The sequence below is a fragment of the Dreissena polymorpha genome, chromosome 5, assembly GCF_020536995.1.
Source record: "Dreissena polymorpha isolate Duluth1 chromosome 5, UMN_Dpol_1.0, whole genome shotgun sequence".
Lineage (NCBI taxonomy): Eukaryota > Metazoa > Mollusca > Bivalvia > Myida > Dreissenidae > Dreissena > Dreissena polymorpha.
In genome coordinates this window covers 75,312,909-75,340,217 of record NC_068359.1, presented here as the reverse complement: position 1 = coordinate 75,340,217, position 27,309 = coordinate 75,312,909, and the positions used below count along the sequence as shown (strand labels likewise).

The 27,309-nt window shown below is 34.5% G+C and overlaps 1 protein-coding gene across 1 annotated transcript; it reads left to right on the top strand.

Annotated features, from left to right (window-relative positions):
- Nucleotides 1-4,542: 4,542 nt before the first annotated feature.
- On the top strand, nucleotides 4,543-5,703 carry LOC127831351 (proteoglycan 4-like). Its single transcript, XM_052356318.1, has one exon. It carries the CDS (start codon nucleotides 4,543-4,545, stop codon nucleotides 5,701-5,703), a length of 1,161 nt encoding a protein of 386 aa, XP_052212278.1.
- The last annotated feature ends 21,606 nt before the right edge of the window (nucleotides 5,704-27,309 follow it).

Below are 27,309 nucleotides of genomic sequence, written 5' to 3'. Positions count from 1 at the left end.
TTTGGCCGAGTGCAGTTGACAATCGAGTTGAGTTTAATTTCATTTTTTGTTCAATTTATTGTGTGTGATCTCGAGTCTGATTGTATAATTGGCCAAGATTTTCTTCGCGAAAATGTTGATAGTATCAGCTATAGACGTTCATGTCTAACTGTTGGGAGTAAAACAATTCCTGTGTGGATGGGTGGTACTGCTTTACAAATTTGTAGAGTTCAGGTGCGAAATACCACCAAAATCCCGGCACACTCCCGTGCATGGATTCCGGTAAACATTCCGTTTTCAGAACATTTGGGTCCAACAGGTTTTATTGAGCCCTCTTTCGATCTGATAAGTAAAAATGGGTTTTGTGCTGTTGGTGGCATTATCGATGTTTCAAAGTCGCATGCAAAAGTTAGTGTCATTAATTTTGGGTCAGAGCCTGCTACTCTATATGCAAAGACAGCGTTAGGTACATGTGACTCGTTTGACGAGTGCAGCGATGGTCCACGCATTGCACGAGTCACAGAGCAAGAGCCCTGTCAATCACTTCCTTCACATCTGACAGAACTTTTTGAACGTAGCACTGTTCACTTGAATGAGTCAGAAAAAGCTGACCTCAATAGTCTTCTTTGCAAATATAGCAGTGTGTTCTCCTCTTCACCTGAAGACATAGGTCGTACTAATTTAGTATAGCACGCCATAAATACAGGAAATGCAGCCCCTATCAGACAACCACCTTGTCGGTTACCACTTGGTAAAAGGGCCATTGAACGAGAAGAAATTTCCAAAATGATAGACAGAGGTGTAATCGAGCCATCTAACAGTGCGTGGGCATCCCTTGTGGTATTAGTGACCACGAAGGATGGCACCACTCGATTTTGCGTTGATTACAGGCGGCTAAATGATGTGATAGTAAAGGATGCTTATCCCCTGCCTAGTGTGGATGATTGTATAGACTCTTTAAGTGGTGCTAAGTATTTCTCGTCAATGGATCTCAACAGTGGATATTGGCAAGTTGGCATGAAAGACAGAGATAAGGAGAAGACCGCATTTTCAACGTCTATGGGCCTGTATCAATTCACAGTTATGAGTTTTGGTTTGGCAAATGCTCCTTCTACATTTGAGAGACTAATGGAGAATGTACTTAGAGGACTTCAATGGGTAGAATTGCTCCTTTTCATGGATGTTATTATTTCTCCTTGCGTCACTGTTGCTGATGGGTTAATCCGGCTAAAGAATATATTCATGCGTTTACAACAAGCTAATTTAAAGCTTAAACCATCCAAATGGATTTTCTTTCAAAAACAAGTGAAATTCTTAGGGCACATTGTGTCCGAGACTGGTATTCAAACCGACCCAGCAAAGATTTCAGCCGTTAAAGACTGGCCAACACCCAAAACCTCAAAGGAAGTAAAAAGTTTCGTGGGTCTCTGTTCTTATTACAGACGTTTTGTCAAAGGATTTGCCTCAATTGCAAAACCACTCCATAAAGTTTCTGACAAGTCCGTGAAATTTGTTTGGACGCTAGAATGCGAGAGCGCATTTCAAGCTCTGAAATCTGCCCTTATTTCGTCACCCATTCTTGGTTATCCAGTACCTGGGGCAAAGTTCATTTTAGATACTGACGCCAGTGATGTTGCTACTGGTGCTGTCCTGTCTCAACTACAGAATGATATTGAAGTCGTCATCGCTTATCACAGCAAATCCCTCAATGACCATGAGCGCTCATATTGTGTTACACGCAAAGAGCTGCTAGCTGTTGTTCAAGCATTAAAGTCATTTCACTCGTATCTCTATGGTCAGCCGATCCTTCTTAGGACCGATAATGCTGCTGTCAGTTGGATGCGAAATCTAAAGAATCCGACTGGGAAAGTTGCTCGCTGGTTGGAAGAACTTGGTACTTACAACTTGACCGTCATCCATCGAGCAGGTTTGACACACAGAAATGCTGATGCATTGTCGCGTTCGCCATGTTCAAAATGTGCTAAACAGCAAAGCGGTAACATCGAGCCAGACTGCAGTGTTGTGACACAGACAGAAACAGCAAGCATATCAGACGATGTATTGCCGGATCAACATATTCCAACCAGAGTTGTTCAACAAAGTCCAGATTCCAATACTGTGCTATTCAAATCCACAATGGCTAACCTGCCCGATTGGTCAATAGACAGCATTTAAGCTGATCAACTTAATGACCCTGACCTGCAATTTATCATTCAACTACTACAACAGTTTGAAGACCAACCGCAATGGCAAGCAGTCAGAGACAAGTCATCTACAATTAAAACGTTGTGGCGCATGTGGGATAGACTGAGTGTGTTGCAGAGTCTCCTTTGTCGTACTTGGTTCGAAAGCAATGATAAACATCAAATGAAGATTGTTGTTCCATCAAATCGTTATAAAGATGTTGTTCACTATTTTCATGATTTACCATCTGGTGGCCATTTAGTTGATGATAAGACACTTGCAAAATTACGTCAAATCTTCTATTGGCCGGGTATAAAATAGTTTGTTCAAAAATATTGTGTTCAATGTACCAAATGTGCAACTCGTAAAACAAGCAAACCAACATAGTCCTGTTAGGTCCTCTTGAACTTGTTGCTGTTGACATTTATGGACCACTCCCAAGATTAGAATCCGGTAATTCATTTGTTCTGGTCATCTGTCATTGTTTTACACGTTGGACTAAAGCTGTGGCATTGCCCAACCAAGCAGCGCAAACCGTTGCAAAGGCTTTTGTAGACACTTATGTATCCAGATTTGGAGTCCCTTTGTCAATTCACTCTGCCCAAGGTAGCAATTTTACGTCCTCCCTGTTCAACGATATGTGTACCTTGCTTCAAATAAAGCATACAACTTCAACTGCTCTTCATCCACAAACATAATGGCATGGTTGAACGTTTCAATCGAACACTGGGAACTATGTTAACAATGTACTGCTCCTCAAATCAAAGGTCTTGGGATACTTTTCTTCCCCAAGTTATGACGGCGTACCGCTCATCAGTTAACTCTAGTACTGGGCAAACACCAAATCGGATGGTTTTCGGTCGAGACATTGTCTTGCCTTTACAAGCATGTGTTAGTCTGCCACCCCAGTGTGATGAATCGGATCAACCTGAAACATATGTAACAAACCTTCAAGATAATCTTACGACAATTCACAATTTGGCAAGAAAAGTACTTAAGGACAAAATGCAATATCGCAAACGGCACTATGACTTAAATGCAAAAGCTAGACCGTTTTATGCCGGTGACCCAGTATGGTTGCATAACACAACACGCCGTCCTGGTGTATGCAGTAAACTGTCCCCTCACTGGGAAGGTCCGTATGTCATCACTAAAAAAGTAGATGATCTAGTCTACATGTTAAAACTATCAGCTATTGCACCAGCTAAAGCAGTACACGTTGATCGACATATGAGATACAAAGACACCCATTTACCTAAATGGATACAGAGTTATAAGTCTACTGTTTAAGTACAACAGTAAAGCACAGTGAATAGTATTTTGTTGATGTCTACACACACACTCGAAGAATTGTATTAGCAGTACGTTTATTGATGTTTTCATATATTCTTTTTAAAGAATATTTTTTTAGTTATTTGAAGCCCCTATCATCGTTTGTATCAAAGTATGGTACCTAAAAGATCGGACAAATAAGTCATACAAGTACCTATTCGTGGTAGACGGATTAAGTGCATGGTGGTCACATAAAGCTGATGTACGTATTTTATAATCGAAGACGCGCGCAATTGAGAGCTCTCTGGAGATAATGAAGTTGGCCTGATCACCCAGCTGCGATTTATCCCGTGTTGATTGTTGCTTCTGCTAGACATCGTATGTGCACCATACTATGTATCTACCCGTGCTTAGACGATACCTTGTATGTTTCAGAGTTCAAAGGTACCCGACGATGATGTCTTGTGTCCATTTTGTGTGTCGGGAAAGACTCGAGAGTTCAAGAAAGTCGGAGACCTGCGACACCATGTTAAGACCAAACATCCCATAGAAATGGAGCATGCTCCAAAAGGTCTTTTCTCCACGAAGACGTGTTTTTATTTCTCCATCAATCCACTGGAATATTCTAAACTGCATGGCATGGACAAGGAAATGTCACCGGAAGTTCAGTATGCCAGATATCTGATGGCTAAATGGTCGACGGGTAGAAGCCTCGGAATCAAGGAGAGGACTGGCAAGTGGGAGGAAGCCCTAAACAAACCGTCCTGCACGACTCAACGACCCGCCCTGTACGACTCTCAACGACCCGTCATGCACGACTAAACGACCCGTCCTACACGAATCAACGACCCGTCCTGCACGACTCTCAACAAACCTCCCCCACGTCAACTCCTCAACAAACCTCCCCCACGTAAACTCCTCAACAAATCTCCCCCACGTCAACTCCTCAACAAACCTCCCCCACGTAATCTTAAACGAAAAGCCACGGACTCGTTGTTCCTTCTGGCTATTGTCATAACTCTCGACTCCATCAAGGTATTCGCAGAATCTGTTTCTGATGTGTTCCAAATCCGTCTCTACAGGAATATCTTCACTGACCGCCGTGCCATGGAGTCTCTTAAGAGGCGCGAATTCCTTGTTAAGGACGCCATCGAATCCGTCGGCCGGTGGTCAACTTTTCCTGACAGTTCCCTTGTGTTAGAAGAAGTTGCCTCACTCCTTGGAATAAGATCGTCGTACATACATACTATCAGAAAGAAGGAAAACATAATCTTCAAGGCTTTCTGCATGGCTAATGATGACGATGCAAGATCCCTCCGGTCACCGTCTCCAATTTCTATTCACCCTGAGGAAATCACCGACACAACATCATCTTCATCCACTATCACCAAGCCACTTACAACTCGACTTTCAACACCAGTACAAGAACCTGCAAGAGCAGCTACCCCCGCTACACCATTATTCGACGAATTTCCTGCACCCGCCCCATTATCCCCGCTTCCTTCTGGCACTTCTACTCTTCAAGATCTTCCTCTAGCAACACCAAACTACGCTCCACCTTCACCCCTTAAAGATGATCTCCAAACCCCTGTTCCTGCTTCTCCTCTTCAATCCAACACACTTCAAGATCTTCCTCCAGCAACACCAAACTACGCTCCTCCTTCACCCCTTCAAGATGATCTCCAAATACCTGTTCCTGCTTCTCCTCTTCAATCCAACACTCTTCAAGATCTTCCTCCAGCGACACCCACTCCACTAGACCAAGATGAGTTATATACAATTGCCACTCCCACTCCAGCTGCCAACATGTACAAACCTACTCCATCTGCAAAACTGCTTAGATTCAAAGCTCGATCCATGCTCGTTGATGGAAACATGCCTCTCTACCCTTCAGCCAAGCGAGACTGGGCAACAGTTGAAGAAGAGTCCATACTTGTTCTTCCCAATCTTTTGTGGCCCCCCAAGAATTGGCGAAGACTCACCCCTGATCAGCGTCTTCTGGCTGTGGAATTCGCCAGCATGTCCCTTACACAGACTGAAAACAATTCTTCGCTCCTTCTTCCAGAGCGATCGTTCTTGATACACAACTTCCACTTTCTTGTGCTCCCCGGCTCTGCAGGCTTTCCCCTGGATAATAAGGCAAAGGCCCGACTCTACACTTATCAATCTCTCCTGGACATCGCGAATGGAAAGGACCAGTCCCCGTTGGCTAATCAGACAGGTCTTCTTAAGGCTCTCCTCTCTTCAAGAAGTCTTCAACGCTCCTGAAAAAAATCAGTCACATTCCTGTTAGAATGTAAATATTATTTTAAAGTGAAAATTTTCAAAATGGACTGTGTTTTTCAAGATAAATTGCAAACCGAATATAAGTGTGTACGCATCAACATTATAATACTTGTTTTGACGGACGGACGGACGAACGGACCGACATAAAGTGTAATGTTGTAAAGATTTGTTCATGAATTATGGACATTATATTTTGCGTGAACATTTACTGTGGAAATATTCATACTATGAAGTTGCATAACATTGAATTATGTTCCATTGGACGTTAATGGTAAAACATGTGTACTTAAAACATGGATATTTTATGTGTGTGCTATTGAATTGTGTTTCATGGACTTTGTGAATAATAAGTCAACATTGTTTCATGGACTCTCATGAATGATTATGTGCCATGAACTTTAAAGACAATTATTTAAACATGAACTTTTTATGTGTTATATTGAATTGTGTTTCATGGACTTTGTGAATAATAAGTCAACAGTGTTTCATGGACTCTCATGAATGATTATGTGCCATGAACTTTAAAGACAATTATTTGAACATGAACTTTTTATGTGTTATATTGAATTGTGTTTCATGAACATTGTGAATAATAAGTCAACAGTGTTTCATGGACTCTCATGAATGATTATGTGCCATGAACTTTAAAGACAATAATTTAAACATGAACGTTTTATGTGTTATATTGAATTGTGTTTCGTGGACTTGTGTGCCTACCACATGGGCATCAACATTAATCTCTGAACAGTGTTTCAATGTCATTTTAATAATGAACATTATAGTCTTGAAAAGTGCTTTTCTTACCTGGAAACTGTGAAAGAACAGCCGCATGTTGAAACCTGAAGTGAAGTCAGAATGAAATTAATGTTTTTATAATAAATAACATGTTTTGTTGATAAACTATGCAATTCTTATAGTGTGATATATTTTCCGATTGTTGTTATTGTTCAAACTTCAGGAGAAGTTTATTTCTTTAAGGTAGGGGAAATGTAAGGCCCTGGAGTATTAATTAACTTGTTTATTATCTGTAATTTCATAATGTAAACAAACTGCTATTGTTTATATTACCATTACTCAACCATTACACTATCCCATACACAAGATTATGGTTGAAGAGTTTAATTGTTACATTAACTGATAGAGTAATCATTTAAACATGTTTTGTCTAATGATTATAAACAGTACTTGAATTCCAAAACTTACTGTCAATGTCCGAACTTCAAGGAGGCAAGTCCAACCGTCATCTTGCAATGATTCTTTTATTATATCCATTTCCAAGTGACTTAACATTGTATAATTATAATAATACAACTACAAGTTACTTTAAGATACTATTTCATTGTCGTTAATGTTCAATCTTGTTGTTTATTGTATAAAATTTGCCATTCCTAAAAAGCACTTTTCAGCAGTTTCAATATTTCGGATATATTGTACCGTAATATTTCTTTTCTGTCATAACTGCATTTTTGTTTAGGTCAGAGAGAAGTATATTTGTTTATTGTTAGATGTAGAATCTTTTGCTCATCTATATTTGCTCCTAAAATGTTCTTTTGTTAGATAAAATATATATTATTGTTGAATGTTTTGCCGCTAGATGTTTTGAAGCCATCCTGACAAGAGCGGCTAAATTATAGGCTGGGTACAACTAAATGGTAGCGTTACAGTACAATATAATACTAGAGTCATACTGCAGATAAAATTATTACTGTTCGTGTGATGAAAAGAACCTAAAATGTGTTTATTAATTAACTAAATTTAATAAATGCGTTTGCTTCAATCAGTTTATATTTGTATTTTAAAACGTTATTTATTTAACTTAGCCTATAAACATGCCAACATAAAACAATATTAACAGAACGACAAATGATATAAGCATACACGCTTATGCATAAAACATAAGTTGAGAGAGACTCTTTAACTTTGTAATGCACTTAATATAACCTATACATATGAAACGTGTAGCGATAATTTATTATAAAAATTATGGATAATAAGAATAATAAAAAATGACACAGATTACTAAAATACAACATTAATACAATTTCTTAATGCATATTTACTTATTTATATTGTTTTTGTGGGGGCGGGGGTACAGCATGCAATAAACATTCCCTTTTATACAATTGATCGCATTCTTGACTTAATGGCTGTTAAACATCTCCCTTCGCGGCGTTTGCAAAGCCTGTTTATTGATATGTGGTAAGCGTCAATTGAGGCGCAATATCGATGCGATTGCAAACAACACGCCCTGATTTTGTATTATGTAACCTTAAAAATGGACACATTAATGTGCCTGTATTAAATTATCAAATCAAAAAATATAGTATTATTATGTTATATCAAAGCATACACAATAACGCAAGATACCCTTTAATCACAGACATGTCATTAATAGCATCTCTGAAATACTCATGTGTCTTAACACATAACATACTTTCAAAGAACCTCAAAGCTTCGCGCTACATCGGTTCGAAGCCACGCATGATCAACTTGATCTTTTTCCCAAACTCGCATACTATTCTCTCTATATAATTTCCTGATTACATATTTAGGTTTGATTACATATTTAGGTTTGATTACATATTTAGGTTTGATTACATATTTAGGTTTGATTACATATTTAGGTTTGATTACATATTAAGTTTGATTACATATTTAGGTTTGATTACATATTTAGGTTTGATTACATATTTAGGTTTGATTACATATTTGACTGTTCAGAGCAACCTCAGCCTGGTAAACGACTTTGTGCCCCATGTTTGTTTGACGTGCGGCGTCTGGCTGTTTTGCGATTGGTCATTTGCCAACAATGAAAGAAATAACAGATTCTATCGAGCTGGTGCAGCTGAATTCGCTTTGTTCATATTTCAAAGTAACGGAAATCGGTACTTGAAACAATGCTTTTTAAAATAAGCGTATGGGTTCAAAGTGAAAGAGTGTTTGTTCGGATTGTTACTAGAGAACAACAGGGATATTGCATATAATATCAAACAAAAGTGCTAAATAAACCATATTTTGATTGATTACAAGATCTTTTAGGTACATCATAGCACGTTTGCATACCTTTACACATAAGTTTATTTTGCAAGAGTAACAAGAATCATTAGAGAACTAATCTATATTATAGCTGTATGACTTTTAACTAAAGCACTTGAAATATTAAATGAAAATATTATATCATATTTATTTTTCCATGAGTGTTCCTGCATCTTATAAGTGAAACAACACATGTGTTCTATGTCACGCCCAGTTAACCAATTTACGAATCCCTAATAGGGATACGCTTAATACCATAAGTTTTCTCTCCGGGGTTGCATACATGTAAATTGACAGGAAAATGGAGCCTTACGAGGTGAGTCGTTTTCATTGTTTTTATAACTGCTCTCCTTGGTAACACTTTCTGCATATAAAAGCTAATTGTTAAAGGACCGATCGCACATGATTCATGGCTATTGTGTTCTTAATATAGATAATTCTGTTGAAGCCGTTCCGAAATCGTTTTCCTCGTACTGACCAAGAGAGACATTGTGATAAGCATTTTGGTTTTTGCTAGTAAGCCACTGTCTATTGGACAAATCATGTATCACTTTGAAACTAGTGTACGCCCGCTTCAAAGAAGACAGTGTATGTAGCTTTGCACATGTCGGTCTGTCGGTAGACCAAAGCTAGTCCGTGTGATAAGTTCTCTTCGACATACAGTTATCAACTTTTGCATAGTAACTGTTGTTGCTATCTTCCAGAGGGAGATCCCTATTTTTTTTTTATATTGAACCCTCAAAGACCAATATCAGATTAACATTGTATTAGTGGCAGTCGTGTCCGAGTAATATCTTAATGTATGTTAATCCCTCAGTCTTCATCTTTGAAATAGTTGTTGTTACCACTGTAGGAAGACCATATTGATGCAGGACTTGATACTTTCAATGTCACAATGTCACGTTAACAATTTTCTTTATGTGGCAACCTTTTCTAAGTGAGTAACTTCTGTTTGTCTCTTAGTGTTCATATTGGGTGTAGTTGTTGCTTGAGACTAAAAGATGTTTAAAGTCACAACGCAATGTTAAACATTTATAATAGTTGTGGCAAGTTGTTTTACATATAGTGACTAGCAATAATATCATGACACCAACTCCCTCCTTTCTTGCTTATGAGCTTTTATTTTTTCCAGTATTATATTCCCTCACTGTGAATGTAACCAAAAAAGAAAGGATTATCAGCTAAATGGATCATAAATGTTGCTAATACATATATTATGACATACTTTCATTAAAAATAACACGATTGATTGAACATTTAAAGTACACTCTTACAAATCTTTTTAAGATAAAATGATATCTGTGTTGATATCTGCTTGAAATTAAAAGTAGTAATAAGATCACACGAAATTCAGTGTTTGATCATACAGTGTTATACTCCCGATACAGTTTTTGTCCCATGCAATGTAAGGCTTTACTGTGTAACAAATCCCATTCATGCATAGTGTGAGGCTAAACACCACCAGGACATCGTAGTTACATCATGCGATTCAATTATTTCTTGCTTTGCACAGTTTTACCTCTGCGGGTGGTGTGGCTGAATTCGTCAGAAATAAGCAATTTACCGGCACGTGAAATCGCGATTTGTCTTAACCAAATATTAATGATCTGTGTTAATGAAGTCGCTAAAATCAACCTTCAGTATTCGGTTCTAGAACATTTGGTGATGTTTTTTAAATTAATTAATTTTCACTCCTGTTTAGAGATAATAAATCATTTTTGTTCAGGAAATATTATTTGGTCGCAACGGAATTTAAGACGGAGACCGTTCAATCTCAAAACTAGCCAACAACCAACATCTTCAAACACGGTTTGTTCCATGAATAGTATTTAAGGAAACTGATAACGGCATAACAGTTAACATCATGGCTAGTTAAAGCTTGTTTGCAAACAACACGAACAAATCGGATTTATATTGCAGGCTTAATCATTCCTTAACAACAAATTTGAAAAGCTATGTTAATTACAGCTATGATCGTTAGAATATGTGGGTTATCAAGATCCTTGAATTCCGTGCTTTTTATTGTCTGACAACACGATGCACATTTATGAACGAAGTCTTAACAAACAGGTGCTTATGTGTGATTGCTTATGATATAACACACTCGTGATGCTGTTAAGCAAATCCCTTATATAATGTCATATATATGCATGTACGGGTGCGCATAATACATTTTTTTGCAACAAGCAATTGGGTTAAGCAGCAATTTTTTTCCTCATAGAAAAACTACACAAAAATGGTATTTAGTTCGTTATTCCCCGTTTTGCATAGATTTGTATTAACGTTTACCATAAATCGTATGAATTATGAATAACGATCACAGCTTAAAAAAAATGTCCATTTGAATAGATGTTATGACATATTCATTAATTCGACTGATTTTGTTTGATGTTTTGTAATATATGTTAATACTATTTTATTAATCGGGTATTGTAATGTTTTAATCTGTAAAATATAGTGCGATGCAACATATCCGCAAAATGATTAAATGTTTCTTAAGTATTTAGAAAAGTGCTCAACGTTGTGTTTCAATACTTTTAAAGTGAATCGATATTACTAAATAGTCAATGAGCCTATAATTGTATGTATCAAGATGTGCTAGTCATCTGCTAGCATATGTGTGTTCAAAATTGACTTTCGGGGCAACAAACTTGATATATTCGAAGCTGACTAATTTAAAAGTAATAATGAATTGAGTGATTTTAATAATCGTACGTTTAATAATATTAACGGTTCATATAAAATATTGCAATTTGATATGAAATGTCTTCAGTGTGTAGAATGATCGGTGTATAGTTGTATTATATAAAGATATACATAGGGTATTTATTAATCAGCAATTATTATATTGTTGTATATAATCAATAATATATTCCTGTCACAATTCAAACTTATCATACCCAAACACACTGAGAAACAAATCCACACACGTACATGTACAACAGCTTTTAACATCTTATAGTGCATTCTACAGCATCAATTACAAGTAGTGGAATAAAGAGTGTACCTGTCTATATAAATAAATACAGAACGTGATGTTATTATCGTAAATAAGTACCCCATTGCAGCACATCAGACCGTTGATCCTAATGTAATTACAAGAATTAAACAAATCCGTCGGAACTTGCAATGACGCATTTAGTGTTTCGCGCGTATTCAGAATATGTGATTTTGTTGCAAAATGTGTGTATGTCTAATAATTAAGAATGCAAAACTACATTTCAGACGCAATAATAAATAATTTCATTACATGAACACTGGATGTTATATTAGGAAGTCTGAAGCAACTGTAAATCAAAGGACAACCTTTGAAAAACGAACAATCAAATAGTGATAAGAAACAAGGTTTGTAGCCAAAAAATAAATTTGCAAATAGTATTATTTTTGGCAAAATTTGCAGCAGTGTATTATTTACATTAGGTGAGATGTGGGTGTTTTTTTCAATAGTGTTAATTGTGTCCAATTTTTCACAAAAAGCGTTATTAGTCCGATTATAATAATAAACATATCACAAAAAGTTGAAATGAATTATAGAAGGAGTAATTTCAATAGACCTCTTAACATTTATTTGTGTAATTGATAAAGAATATCCGATATCCATAGAGTCTTTTAGTTTACACCAATGGGTTTACGCCTAACATGGTCAAAGTCAACTGTTCGACGTATTATAATTGGTCGATAACATGCGACATAATTACCGTAGTCACACTTGCTGTTATTTTGTAACGAAATACTACTGAGTTTTCAAGAAGCGATTGAGCGTGAGTTTGGAAATTAATTAAGCTAAAGTTCAATAGACTTTGATTCTGTGTCTACGCTCTTAAATAACTGCAACTTTATTTCATTTTCTTTACACATTGTAAAATGTTCAATACATTGATATATTGTAGTTCACACACATTCAACGTCTTTCAAAGTTTTTACGATATTTGTTTAGTAAATGACTTCATTTTAGAAGTTGTTTCAAATGCCTGGACCTGCACACAAACATTAAGAACAAAATCGATTTTGTTGAATGCAAGAATATATATGAAAGTCGTTTCAGCGATTTAGATAGTAAGGCAAATGTGTTTTGTTTAACTGCAACATCTGTAAACATTCAATTTAAGTACGCTCAGTCCAGTTTTGAAACTTGAATCTTAACAATAACATTAACGCTGACATCGCGGCAGGATTAATCTCACCCACCAAACGTATGATTAACATTTTTACAACACAAACATCTAAGATAATTTAACCTTCAAATCTTTTTAAGAATAAGACACAACATTAATTAATATATTTTACATCAAAATACTTCCTTTTACTGTAAAGGGGCATATTCAAGGTGATTCTCTCGTATGATTTGTAGTTCAAGTTTGCCGAAAAGAAAAGGTAACTTACAAATGTATTATCGTATTTTCAATAACACTTTGAGCAAGCAAATCGCATTACATGCCAAATGAGTGTCAACTTTTGAATTTAAAATCAATAATATTTGATTGCTATTCAACAGCAGGACAATCACAACAATTTGACATTTTGGTTTGCCTAAAAGCAAAGTTATATTATAACACGGTATAGGTTTGTTAAATGTCATTGTCATTTCAAATAACGCTTGACCTTTTTCACATTAACTCATGTATCGTTTAAATAATCGTAACTTGTTAACAGCTAAGTGTACATAAACTGATTAATAAAACGAGTATTACAAATGAGGACATGATTTTTCCAAGACAACGAAGTAAATCGGACTGTGACGAGTGTTGCCATGTTGACTCGATTACACAATGCGACAAATGCCGACGTAAGCAGCTGACAAATAAGGCTAGTGTGTTTAACGGGTACACTTCCTACAAGCTATGTACTTGTCTAGTTTTAATAATTAAAACATTTCCAAATTAGTTCTACTAAACTTCATGCGGAAAACTCCACTTGTGATGTAAACATATTAAATAATGCGCGAAACAGTGGAAAACAACAATGCATATGTCCTTTGGAACGAACTGATCAAACAAAAAGCGCATCAGAAACAAAGCCGTCGTGGTTTAAGGAAATCTGTTGGTGTACAGTATGGAATGATTAAGTACTCTAAATAAAGCGCTCTTCTTTTGATTGGTGTATTGAGAGCCTTAATGCTTATTCCAAGAAAAGTTCGTACAGGTGTCATGTTATATATACTTTGAATTTTCTTCAGTAGTGTCTGTTGTAATTTATGTACTTAAACGAAAAAAGAATGGCACCATGCATACCAACACTCGCAAAAAAGCTGCGTGTAATAGAAACCTGACTTTGCCCAATATATCAAACACAATTGTTGATGGATGAGGACTGGATTTACCGAAGTTAAAAGCATTTGTTTAAACACATAAAAACATGTATAATGTACTTTATTCAATCTTGCAAATTGACGTTAGTGTTCTGAGTATTTTTATTAAGCATTCGTTAAGGCAAATGACACATATGAATAATACGATTTTGTTGTAAGAAATATATTTATGACTTTATTGTATAGTGTATGTACTCATACATATCAGAAATGAAATTTCAAAAATATGACCAGAATAACAATTCTCACTTACACTCGCTAGTCTAAATATAAGGCAAGTGATCAATTTTAAAGTACACTACCATTGCAATATTAATTAAATTTAAATAATCAAGACTAATAATTCGATTTAATCTACGTTATTTACTCGATGTTTTTATACTACCGTAATCGACACAAATGACATTTTCAAAAGTATGCTACATTTCAGAATCAAACTGAACATAATCACATCAATATACTGTATCTCAGGACGATGAGTACACGTGTTTTGTGTTAGAATGCATTAATGAATGTTTGTACACATACAATGAAAAAAGGGGATACTATTTGCTTAGAGTACAGACGTAGCAATATGTCCCACTTTAATTTTAAGATTACATACACGAAAATGTGTCCGAAATTAGTACATCGTCATATTTGTGGGATATCAGATCTATGCCAATTATTATCAATTATCACTATTTTGTTTGCTTTCAGGTCTGATGCATGCTAGAGCTTGGCAAATTCTTCGAAAAACGGTGAAACATCGTTCCAGTAGGCACGTGTCTATCGCTGATAAAGTATCGTCCAGTTTAGCCTTTCCTGGCGGTGGCGTTGTGACAACGGCACCCCAACAGTCCAATTGCAAACGAGCTTCCCTGTAGTGTTGTACAGCCTAGCGGCAATCTTACCACTCGTCCAAAATCGATGACGCCTCGATGACGTCACGATGTAATTGTTTTCACTTTGGGTGGTCTTTTTAGGCCTACCGGAGCGAGGTCGGTCTTTAGCGCTTCCAGTTTGCTGATGACATGTACTTAGGCGACTTACAGTACATCTATGGACACCAAAGTGATTTGCGACGTCATTTACGGGCATGCCAGCAACATGCATTTCAAGCGCTTGTTGACGTCTTTCCAACGTCAGTCCTGGAACACGCCCCATTTGGAATATCGATTTTTTTTATCCAGCTTTCTTTATGTCACTCCTCTACCAATCTACACATTCAAATCGTTTTTATTTTTACAAAGCATACATTGCTGTGCACATGCACGACGTGGTTTTTCGTTTTTCCGCCCGTATGCTTTTAAGGAACAGTATTACACACGAAAACATATTGAACCGATTTAAGGATCAACACCCCAACGAAATGCAAAGATAAACAAAGCCCAAGGCCATTTGCTTTTTCTTATACCGTAACATTAACCATGTAGCTAAACTTTTTTCCGTCAGTATATAATACATAGCAAATGAGTATACGGTTCATAATTTATGATCTATTCATTTTTCAGTTGCACTAGTGTTTTATATTTATTGTATCCTTTATGGACGTAAGATTATAAAAGAAGATTTTCATTTAGCTTTAATAAAAGTTTCTTATGATCTTGAATGTTGTTCTTTTGTTAAACTGTCTACGATTTTCTTAAAAACATATAATTAACTGAATTTTAAAATCAGTGACCTTTTAGTAATTATTCGTCAATAGTTCTTTTATTTTCACTATTTATACAAAATGTCATGTTAGTTAGCTGTATCTTCAACAAGTCGCAATCATAATTTCATTAGATATTGTTCGGATTATGTCCGTATGTAAAGCCGTTTTGTATGCAATACTTCTCTGTAAATTTACGTCTTGTTATCGGAAGTAGAATATTTTGATTAATTTAGTTACATCATTAGGTTACACCATATATATGTTTATTTTATATTAAGAACTGAGGTAGCACGAACATTGCTACGCACATGCTTATAATAACAGAGAGAATGTTATTTTTGTATTGCAGATGGGTGCACGTTCAAATGTTGTTGTTTCGTTTTTTTTATATAGAGTAATGGCCAAGTATCCATTATTATCAGGTCTAGAAGGTAGAGGAGTTCCGTATTGCATGGGAAATCCGGATACATCTATTATGGTTTCTCGTTTAGTCGCTTGTCGATGAATCCGCCGAAATTATTATAGTTTTATACAATTTTGTAAAATTTACAAAAGGTAAATGCAACTTAAGTTTAAAAGTGATCTTAATATGTTTGCGTTTCCCCAATATGCCTTTGCAACAAATGTATTGCAATGGCTGATTTGGTTGGCAGTAAAATCTTATTCAATGAAGATGAACTATTGCTGGATTATAAGTTTATTCAAATAAGACACTGCAAAAAGGAAACTCTTAGGGCCAACACATGATATTTTTGTATCGACACATGTGAATTATTCACATTTACTTTACGCCACCGTACGAGTATAACTTATTTTAGTTTCTGCATACACAGAACACTGAGTAATGTTACAGTTGACTTCTGTTCTCACAGATAAATCGTTAAACAAGTGATGTGCGAATACCAACATAAACACCATTAAAAGAACATTTGTATGTATACGCGTACTAAGCAATTTTTTACTTGTGATGGCAGACACATTTAGAGGTATTTCTCGATTGAACAAAGTCATTTAGATAAATTATACACCAGTCTGATTTGTGATGCTACATTATTTAACCTTTTGGAAGAAAAACGTAATAAGTTCAACTCACTTGCGTTCATATAAAGAAAGTATTTTCGCCACAAAGTTTCAGATGTAAACTTCCAAATACAAGATACACAACGTTTCATACAAAAAACAAAGTATACATAGTTCATCCTTCAAGCCTTTTACAATGCATGCAAACCGTATTGTTAGAGCGGTATGTACAGACACGAACCAATTTCGGAGAATAAAATGACCCAAATTCATATTTGTACAGAAATGATATACTAAACAAAATTGATATGATTATGTGGCTGCTGGTTTCTTAACTTTTTTTCCAATAAACTACATGATTTGTAAGGTTAACACATGTAGTGTATGATGTATGGTTGCACAGTTTACTTATTCTGAATACACCGCGGGAAGCTGAATCTGCCTACTTGATACCAATATAAATTAGCGCCACATTTTGCAGTCCGGAATACTACTTTAAGGTTGAAAAGATAAGACGATGACTTGACAGAACTTATTGCCGTAATACATAGTTGATTGTACTAAAATCGTTGACTGTGGAACAACACATCATTTTGAGCCTTGTTAACAAGTTTGTACCCCAGGTGTCAAAGACTAGCATCGTCTAGCTGTTTTATGTTTGGTATGTTGTCATCAACAGAGGAATTCATGCTCAAATAGCAGTTTTATCCCGCTGGTACAGATGGTTTCGCTGTGTTTATATTTAAAAGGAACAGTAATCGATATTTTGATACAATCTGCTTTTTAAATAAACATATGAGTTCAAAGCCAAATTGTGGGTGTTCGGATTGTAACCAGAAAACAACAGGAAATTTGCTTATGTCATCAAACTTATGTAATAAATATAGCATGTTATATTTGATAACAATTTTGTATCGTTACAATATAGTATGTTGACATTCCATTAACAAGAAATTTTAGTTAACAATATGGGTTGATCTTATATTAATACTCCGTAAGCTGTCAAGAGATACAAAGTATTTGCATCATCGTATTCTTCTTAAAAAATATGCATTCTATATATTTGTTTTAAGTTTAGCGAGAATCATTGAACACTTTTTTAGACTGAATTTACCTTATCAACATATGTCTTAGGTTTATAACTATAAACATTTGTTATTGAAATATTACTCGGTAATATTGTGTCATTTTGTCCATAAGAATGCCTGCAAGATATAATTGTTACAATACATGTCTTCTATATAAAGTTCTGCTTAATGGAATAACTGACGTTGTCAGGTATATGTATATCTCAAGTTAATAAAGAATTAGACTTAAAAGAATGCTCATTATTGCATTTACTTTATTTACAATGCCCTCTGGCGTGGTGCAGAAAATTGGCAAAAGGAGGGCTGGAACGGGCGAAACCGTGTATTAACAAGGCGATGCACGTGCCGTTCAAGCCATGATATGTGTTTTTCATATCTAAAAACTGGTTCATGCGCAGTTACTTCCCTTAGTGGATTCATTGAATTAATTATAAACTTTGTTAATAACTCCAGCCTTCGACGAGTTTCAAAGCATAACTGGGGAACTGAATAAGCTATCGTTATCTCATGCATGCATGGATAAAGGCAATGGATATTTCAATCCACTTTTTAAATTATACCATCTGCACTCTCTTGACAACAGCTTTATTTTATTGGCAACGTCAATGAAGTTAAGGTTATTTACTCGACACTTTCAAAAGACAATGCTGTCAATGTAAGTGTTTATGTACCTTCAACGTTCCTGCTGTATGCTTGAAATAATGCAGTGACATTACGTTGGCAGTATTAATTTTTAGAAAATTTAGTTAGAACGAAATAAGATAGACATGTAGGCAGTTCGAACGCAACATCTGTGAAACAGTGACTTATTATGACGATATATTTATCCGTCATGACAAGTAAATTCCAAAATAATTCATCATGTCTTAATTTGCGCGGCTGCATTTCAAATTTGCATTAATCCACTATTTAAACACATTTTTAATCAAAAACTGTCTATCCGAAAGTAGAGCCTCGTCATTTCTGATGATCACCGATTTAGGCATATGTAAAACACAACATTGAACCGTATGACGTCATATGAGATAATCGAATTATTTTGTCGATGTCGAATGAACAAGACATATTGTATTCAATGTAACTATTTTTTATTTATTTTGGTATGTGTGATTTGTTTATGCAATAATAGCAAAAATAGACATTTTCTCGGATATCTGTTGTTTTATTGTTAACGTAAAGTGAAACGCAAATCATGTTCGACCTTTCAATAACGTCTTAAATATACAACTGACAAGAATAAAAAAAACAGTCACAATAATAATGACGTCTACAGAACGTGAACGTTCGCGCCATCGATCAACAGATGAAATGTCTAAATCGTGTCACATTGTATAGTACGATTTTAATAGTGGGTGATAAACTCAAAACTTACGTATACTTATGATTTGTCTTAATAATATGTAAGGTAATGCTTAGTCGATCGATTTTTGTTGTTGAAACGAGCGATCCAATAAAAACAAAAATTGTTAAAAAGCCTATCATTACTAACAACCCTAGACGTACTTTCAGAAATAACATGTTGTAATTATAATTTTGTACTACGAACGGTGTACTCCCGTTGATATTTAATATACCCCCCCATCATTGCAACACACATATTGTATACCATTAGGTGCTGTAAAGACATATTTAGCTTTTCGAGCGAGGGTGTTTAAGCGCCAACATAAACATCAATGAACATAATTTTTAAATTCGCAAATGAAGTTTACAAATCATACCCACTACCCAATGAATTGTGCTTAGAATACAAATAAATACGATGAATTACCAATACAAATTTCAACCAGCTTAAAATATTCAGAATTAATTCAACACACCTGCTACACCTATCTAATGCGAAACGTATTCAACCCAATAAGATAGCCCTAATTTTGTAGCATCGGTTAACAAAGTCCAAATCTTCTATGACACCAATTAACAAAGGCGAATAATTATACAATTTACGTTAAATTGAACACTACAAGTAAAATTATTCGTAAAACCTATGTTTCAAATACACAGACAATAAAATGAAAATTTTAATAAAAAACATGGTATGTTTCAACGACAACATCTGCTAATATTTGGTTATATTGTTAACGTAGCATATAATTGTAGATGATATATCAAGAAGCATCATACGGGTACGTACATCAAGAAACTTTGTTTCTGCTATTTGAGAAACGCTTTGAAGTTGTTTATTCCCCCGAAATAAACAGATAAATAAACAGTCTTTGTAGACACAACTATGAAGATGGCTCCACCAGTATGTCTGCGACTGGCAATATATCAATAATAAATAATATAAGAAAAGTTAAGTGAACATAAATATATGTCAAAACTGTGTTTATCGATAGAATATTACATGGGTACATGTTACTAAATTGCGTTGCAAAACATACCAAGCGATTCGACTCGAAATGTTTAATTTTGATTCTCAATTATTAAATAAACATTCATGTATAAAGCATTTCTTGTCCATTTCTGAAATTATATAACATAGCTAGTAAATGTCCAAACCCTATTTAACAAAGCATATATACACTTCAATCGATGTATACATTTTTAAACATGTATTGTATATGTAAGTGACGATTACGCTATTAGAACGGAAATTATTTCGGTAGAGTTAACCGAAATTATACTTACAAGCATATTAATATGTAATGCATTTTGTTTTATTTTGAAACTAATATACGACAATGGCGGCATATTTGGAATGACACACATGTAGCTACCTCGCTGAACCTTTTGTAAACATTTACGTTCGTGAATAATGTGTTATACCTAATTTATGGAATACTCATTCGTAACAAGGCATGCGTGAATACAATAATATGAATAATTATGTATGTGACAAAATATTACCAATTATACCAAAATATAGGTAATTTCAAATATAAGTTGCACAAAAATCATAATATTCACAAAATATGCAGCTTTGTGTTTAATAATAGTTGTTAAATATCGGAATTGATGTATTTCTTAAAAAAACTCAAATTCAATTATATGGGTTTTATTTTGTGTTTCAAAAGTTATTTCACAGCGCCACTTTGTATACTTTCTCAATAATATTATTACAACGTCCATATATGTGTACAAAGCAAACATGGTGATAAAATTGTATCAACCCTTGTTGTATTTACAATATGCAATAAATTTAATTATATTATCAAATATATATTTCCGGCTTCAACGTGAATCGATATAAAAAGTTCAACTGCTAACAAGCATTCTCAATTAGCACTTCATGTTAATGCGACATGACACATTTACATGGGTTTATCACATATATTTACTTGTATGTTGTAGTGTTACGCTTGAGCTTGAAAAAGGAACAATTTATGACAAATCGCACAATGAGTAAAAATTCGTATTTTCTCTAAACATTACATAAAATATATACAATATGTTATGTTGCATATTAATAGTGTGTGTGTTCGATTGCATAATGTTTTTCATATGTTGCCATATATAATAGTAACAGTTGATTACGATTGTATTAAATAAATGGTAAACAAAACATATATTAAGAGTTCGAATCGTATTTATCCTGTTTGTAGCACAGTTACACAAAGTAAATTCCATACTTTTCAAAGCGCTAGCATGTAGAAACATGCACAGCGTTATGTATCAAAATAGTGTCATAAGTTATTTAGAATGTGTATTGTCGTTTGTTACGCCGTTTTGATTGCAGTAATTTGGGATATTTCAATTAACAAACCTACATCGAAACCAAATCATGACCTTGATAATACAAAATAATTCAAGCATTAAATACGCTTAATCTTGTTCTTGCAAGAAATTTTATATGTGTGATACTGTTAATAGAAAAGTACTTATTGTATCCGCATAGCAATGAAGTAAAAACTGTTATGGTATATATCTTATTAACTTCATGCTGTTTAACCATGTTCATATTATTATTTAATTAAAAATTGTATTATTGATGACCTTTGAAGGAAATCAACTACATAATTGAAGACAGCTGGATATACAAAATAGCAAACCAATTCAATAAATTATTATTAATTTCTCATTTCAACATCTACATGTGAAGAAAATGTTAGTAACAGTTCGTTCGATTCAAAATCGCCCTGTCGGTATACAAGTATATATAAAACTGTGTTGTAAACACTTACTGAAATAAATCTGTCTTCCTACTTATTTAATTAGATACGAATAAAGCACACAGTGGTGGAGGGCGGTAAGAAAGGCGCAAAAGCTAAGAAATTCAACCAGTCTTCAGTAGCGATTGCATTCCCTCAATGCAATTTTTCTAATGGATTGAAATGTGGGCGGCTACTCCTAACAGATTAGTTTTAACACCTGCATAATGCATGTCTTTATTAGTGTTATGTGTTCGTTTGTATTGTTTTTACAATTGCATGTTATCAATAAGAAAAGACGAAAAAACATTATAACCTGAACATTACGGAGAGTTTCATGTGCTCCCATGTTTAGCATTAGGTGAATGTTCTAACTGTTCGTTCTAAAGAAATCTTACAAAGAACTACGGCTGATATCGGAGTTTATTCTGAGAATTAAACTCGGTTAACAATGATGTGTTGAATTGTGAAAAATGGCACAAAGACATAAATCACTTCCTACGACTTCTCACAAATTGTAAAGGCGAATGGAAATATGAATATTTAATGTTGAATTATACCGTACAAACAAGTAATACAGTCAGGCAGAATTTCTTCGCTTGGCTTTGTTTAAGCTATGAATTATTCAAACTGATATTGCCGTTAAAAAGTTTTAATATATCAGCTTGCAGGTATGCGATTGGGTATGTTTAAGCTATCCATCGTGCAAATATTTGAATCGAACACCCGACACTATTGACATTAGAGGTAAGTAAATGGGGATATTACGCAATTGCTCGTAAGGTTATCTTATACATTACTGTTTGACTTATTGACACGTACGTTTTACCCGAAATCGGTCGCTAACATATTTGGTTACACTCTCAATTCAAATTACAAACGATTCATTGCTTGCCTTATGTCGTTGTAAATGCTATAATTAAACTGTACTTAAATTAGACTTGTTATCGATTTACACTTTATCTTCAGGGCATATTCTTGTAATAGGTGTGGTTTATTTAAAATAATAAAAATACCAATGTGTAATAAGTCAAAATGTTGTTTCATTTGGTTTGTCAGAATGTAGATTTACTAAGTTTTATCAACTCTGAAGTATGTTTGTTAGTAGTAAGAGTTCATTAAGTTATATATTTTATGTTTTTTTTACATGATCGGGCTTATCGAAACGCTACCCGGTCAGGTACTAGGCGCACGCTTACATTTGGATCAGCGCATACTTTAATAAACCTTTTTCACATTTCGGTAAATTTACAAAACTGAAAAGAAATTGTTTCAAATTTGCAAATATTCGTTGTAGTTGTGATATGTGCTAGAAAACAGTAGTGAACATTTACCACGCTCTTAAATATCAATTATAGGCTTCTTTTGACAATATAAACACGTTAAAATTATAAAGCATTACATACGCGAAACGATTGATTAATTTGGAGTGTTCTGTTATTATCGTTATATGCTATGATACTACGAGCATTGCTTATGTAAATTATAAAATGCACTTCTCACTAAATAAGCACTGATGACCGCGAGGTGAAGGTGCTAGAATTTTACTTAAATGGTCAGTTGTTCGAGCCCTGTTGGGGATAACTGTTTTCTTTTTTAATTGTATCCTTGTTTTTTACAGCAATTTTCAAGAATCTGTCGTGAAATGTAATATCAATGTCGGCGTCCCACTTTCTGACGATCAAGGTAGACGTGATCAGCTTTTTAAGTTCGAGTATGCAAATACAAAATTCCAAACATACAAAACTATGTATATGATTGAAGCATTGATAATAAGTGCTGCTTTGGTTACTTAGCGGTTATTGTGTGTTAGCGATTAGGAGGAATATAGTCTACATTCTATACATTTCGTAATCCTATCACATCAGATTGAAAAGAATTGTCCGTTTTTCATATTTTTTTAAAGGGGGATTTATTGAAACGATCATTGTGTATTCGGAAATATATCAAATAAATTGTCTGTTATATTACCAACTTTTTAAAATGAATAGTAAATCGCTTAAGTATGGATGATATTGCCAACAATGTAAATTAGTAAACAAAACATGTATTTAGTCACAATTTAACAATATATTTGCTAGCGGATTGCTTAAGTGCGGTTGCAGGAATAAGTCGCTGGGCCTTCTTTTTTGCTTTGCTAACTTCTAAACACAGAGCAGATGAACCTTGGATTAAAGAATCGATTGTCAATACTTTTATGAATACTTTTCTATTAATGTGCATTAGTTTTGGTGTTCTCTTCGTATTTTTTTGTAAAACGTCGGTAAATCCACGATATCATGTTTTGTATGTGCAATTGTCTTATAGTTGTTCAAGTCTAATTTATCTAGGCTGTATATGACGTTGTTTTGACTAAAGGATCAATTCTTTAACATTACATAAATACGCAATAAATAGTGCATATAGTCCCATTATATCAATTGCAAAACCTTGTGAAGTTGTTTTAAATCTTATGTACCACCTACATATCGTTGATAAATAACGACCAATTTACCGTGAAATCTATACAATTACCGCTACCGCTGAGGTTTTGTTTGTTTAAATAGCTGTCTTTTCTCTCTTTAGCACTTCGCTTGTGTAATTACGAAACCTTTGAAGTTATTCGGCAACTTGTTTTGAGCTACTTACCTATCGTAGATAAAAACGGCTAATGTACCGTGAAATAAATGCTATTACCTCCGAGGGTTGTTAGTATACTTTTTTTCATTTCTCAAAGCATATCTGATTGGATATCTATGCAATGCTCTTTTTACAAACGATCGGTGCGGTTTTTCTGGTAATTGAGACCTAGACCATTGACTTGATATCCTTGTTCATCCTGAACATATAATAGCTTCGGTAAGAGAAGTTATCATAGTGTCGTGCTTCATTAAATGTGTGATTGGTGTATATTGATGTGAATATAATGATATGCCGTTTAAAATGGTGCATCGATGAATCCACCATAATATATACCGATTAACATTTGAATCATATATCTCCCGTCGTGAATATTCAAAACATATCCTCTAAATACTAATTTATTCCCGAATGAGAGAGGAAAAGGTTAAGGAATCGGGGATTCTTAGACAGCTATTTCACATGCTGGTTTTGTTTGTAGAACAGAGGTATTAAGTTTTTAGTATGATTTTCGAATCGCAATAGAACCCCAATGGATAGTGCTATATGTTCTGTATATGAGCAAACACATCATGTCTGGAAGGCCAGCAATTGATACCAACACTTGTTAACGGTTTATGCAAGTACTGAAAGAAAGCGAGTGAAAAGTAATGACTTGAGGCCAGTGAAGTCAGAACACATCTCAGATCAGCCCAACTAAATCCTAATATTATTAAGCCACCCAAAACAACCCGAGTAAGATTTGTTTTATTTGCTTTTTAGACAATTATGATGCTATGTAGCCCACTAGCCCGAAATACCAGATCAAATAATGTTTTGTTGTTTTTTTGTTTAAAGCTAAATGCTTTTGGAATACCCCGATAGCCATACGCCGTAATTTACACAATAATAAATTCAAAAGAGTCAACAAATCGCTTAGGCTCAAGCAATTCGTATAATGCGCGTGTAAGTTCAATAAGATTCTGTATTACACGTTTGCAGTGTGATAAAACTACGACTAAGACGATTATGCAACACAACGAAATGGACATACTTTTAAAATTACGTACACTTATGCCCAGCGGTTCGGGAGAAAATTTATTTTTTAATAATATGTTGACGGACGCACATACATACTCGCTCACAAACGGACTAACACGCACAATGACGGATGAAAGACCAAGCTGTTTGCATGTCACCTTAAACTCCTCTGTAGGTACCAACAGTTCTAAAATAATTGTGATTTATATAGTATTATTTTGGCAGTATAATGTAATCGTATTGTATCGATATGTATCGTATCGTTCCTGTAATCATAATCGTTAAAGTCGTTTGAAAGAAATCAGGTTATACCAGTAAAGCAAGGCTACATAAATAAACTGTCATTTTTTCAAATTATCAGAACGTCTTAACAACCACTATCTATTTTGTTTAATGATGGTATTCTAACGACGAAATAAACCAAATCCTCAATTCACTATATACATCGCTTCCAAATTTGTGCACACAAATTGTAAAATTATGAAACGGGCATACTTTATCTATCTCAGCGACCGATCATGGACAAAAGAAATAATCGCTACCACTGATCAACTTTGAAGTCTATTACATTTGTATTAGTATTTAGGCTATCCTGTATGCTTTAAAAAATTAAATGTTTAATATAACTTAATTTATCTAGTGACTTGTTATAATTTACATTATATCTCAGTTGCTTCGTCCTGTATTGCTTCAAAGCATTTAACAACGCTTAATAGTAGTCAATCGCTTATGCGTGTCCACAAATAGGTTGCTTCGCCAGTAAGTTTATTATCACATAGAATGCGCTTTACAGTTCATTTATTTATATTTATACCCTATGTCGATTAACAAAATCCTTTATTATAAAACGTTTAAATACATAGTTTAATTCACTTTGTGCCTGAATCCAAATGTGGGTTAAATATATAATACTATATACTAGCATAGCTTTAAAGATACGTGTAGGAGGAAATAAAAAAAAATATCACAAATACATAAAGACATATATAACACAAACCGTCTTCTTGGGCATTATTATATAATAGGAGATGCACTATACAACCGTCAAATCCAGTTAAATCATATATTCAGTAAATCATTGAAATTATTATATCGTTACACATGTTCTGAAGACCACTATGCGTTAGGATTGTGGTACATGTTTGTATAGATTTCAAGATAACCACGTGTAAAAATGCAATAACGTTATAGTAAGGTTTATCGTAAAATGAATTGATTATACTTTATTTGTTATTAAAGCTGCGTTGTATTTTCTTCAAATGGGTAATTTTACTCGCTACCTAGTGCTTCCTAGTTTATTTTCGCACCAACTCAAAATCTTTCCAAAAACAGCCACCAGTTTAACATAATCCGTTCCCCACACTCTGCCTTAGATTAACAGTCCTCCGGTTATATAATGGTCATGCTACGTTAAAACTCAATTAATTGTTTCCGTTGTATTTAAACTCGGCTACACATATGTATATTGTGAGATCGTCTGCCATCGCTAACTATTACTAAAATATGTGTTCCTGTATAATTTCCCCTAACTGAATTGCAATGCAACGATGCAACTAGAATGATTACATTCTGAAATAAACATTGATCACAATCGTTATTTAAAAAAAAAAGAAAAAACAGTACGTGCTTTTGTGATGACATGTTATTTAATTTACGTATTGCATACGTATTGTATATAGGTAATAAGATTTTCAACATTATTAACAGAACAATACATACTATAAGCATACCCAGTAATTTAATAAAACTGTGTCCCAAGACATGTTTAACTTG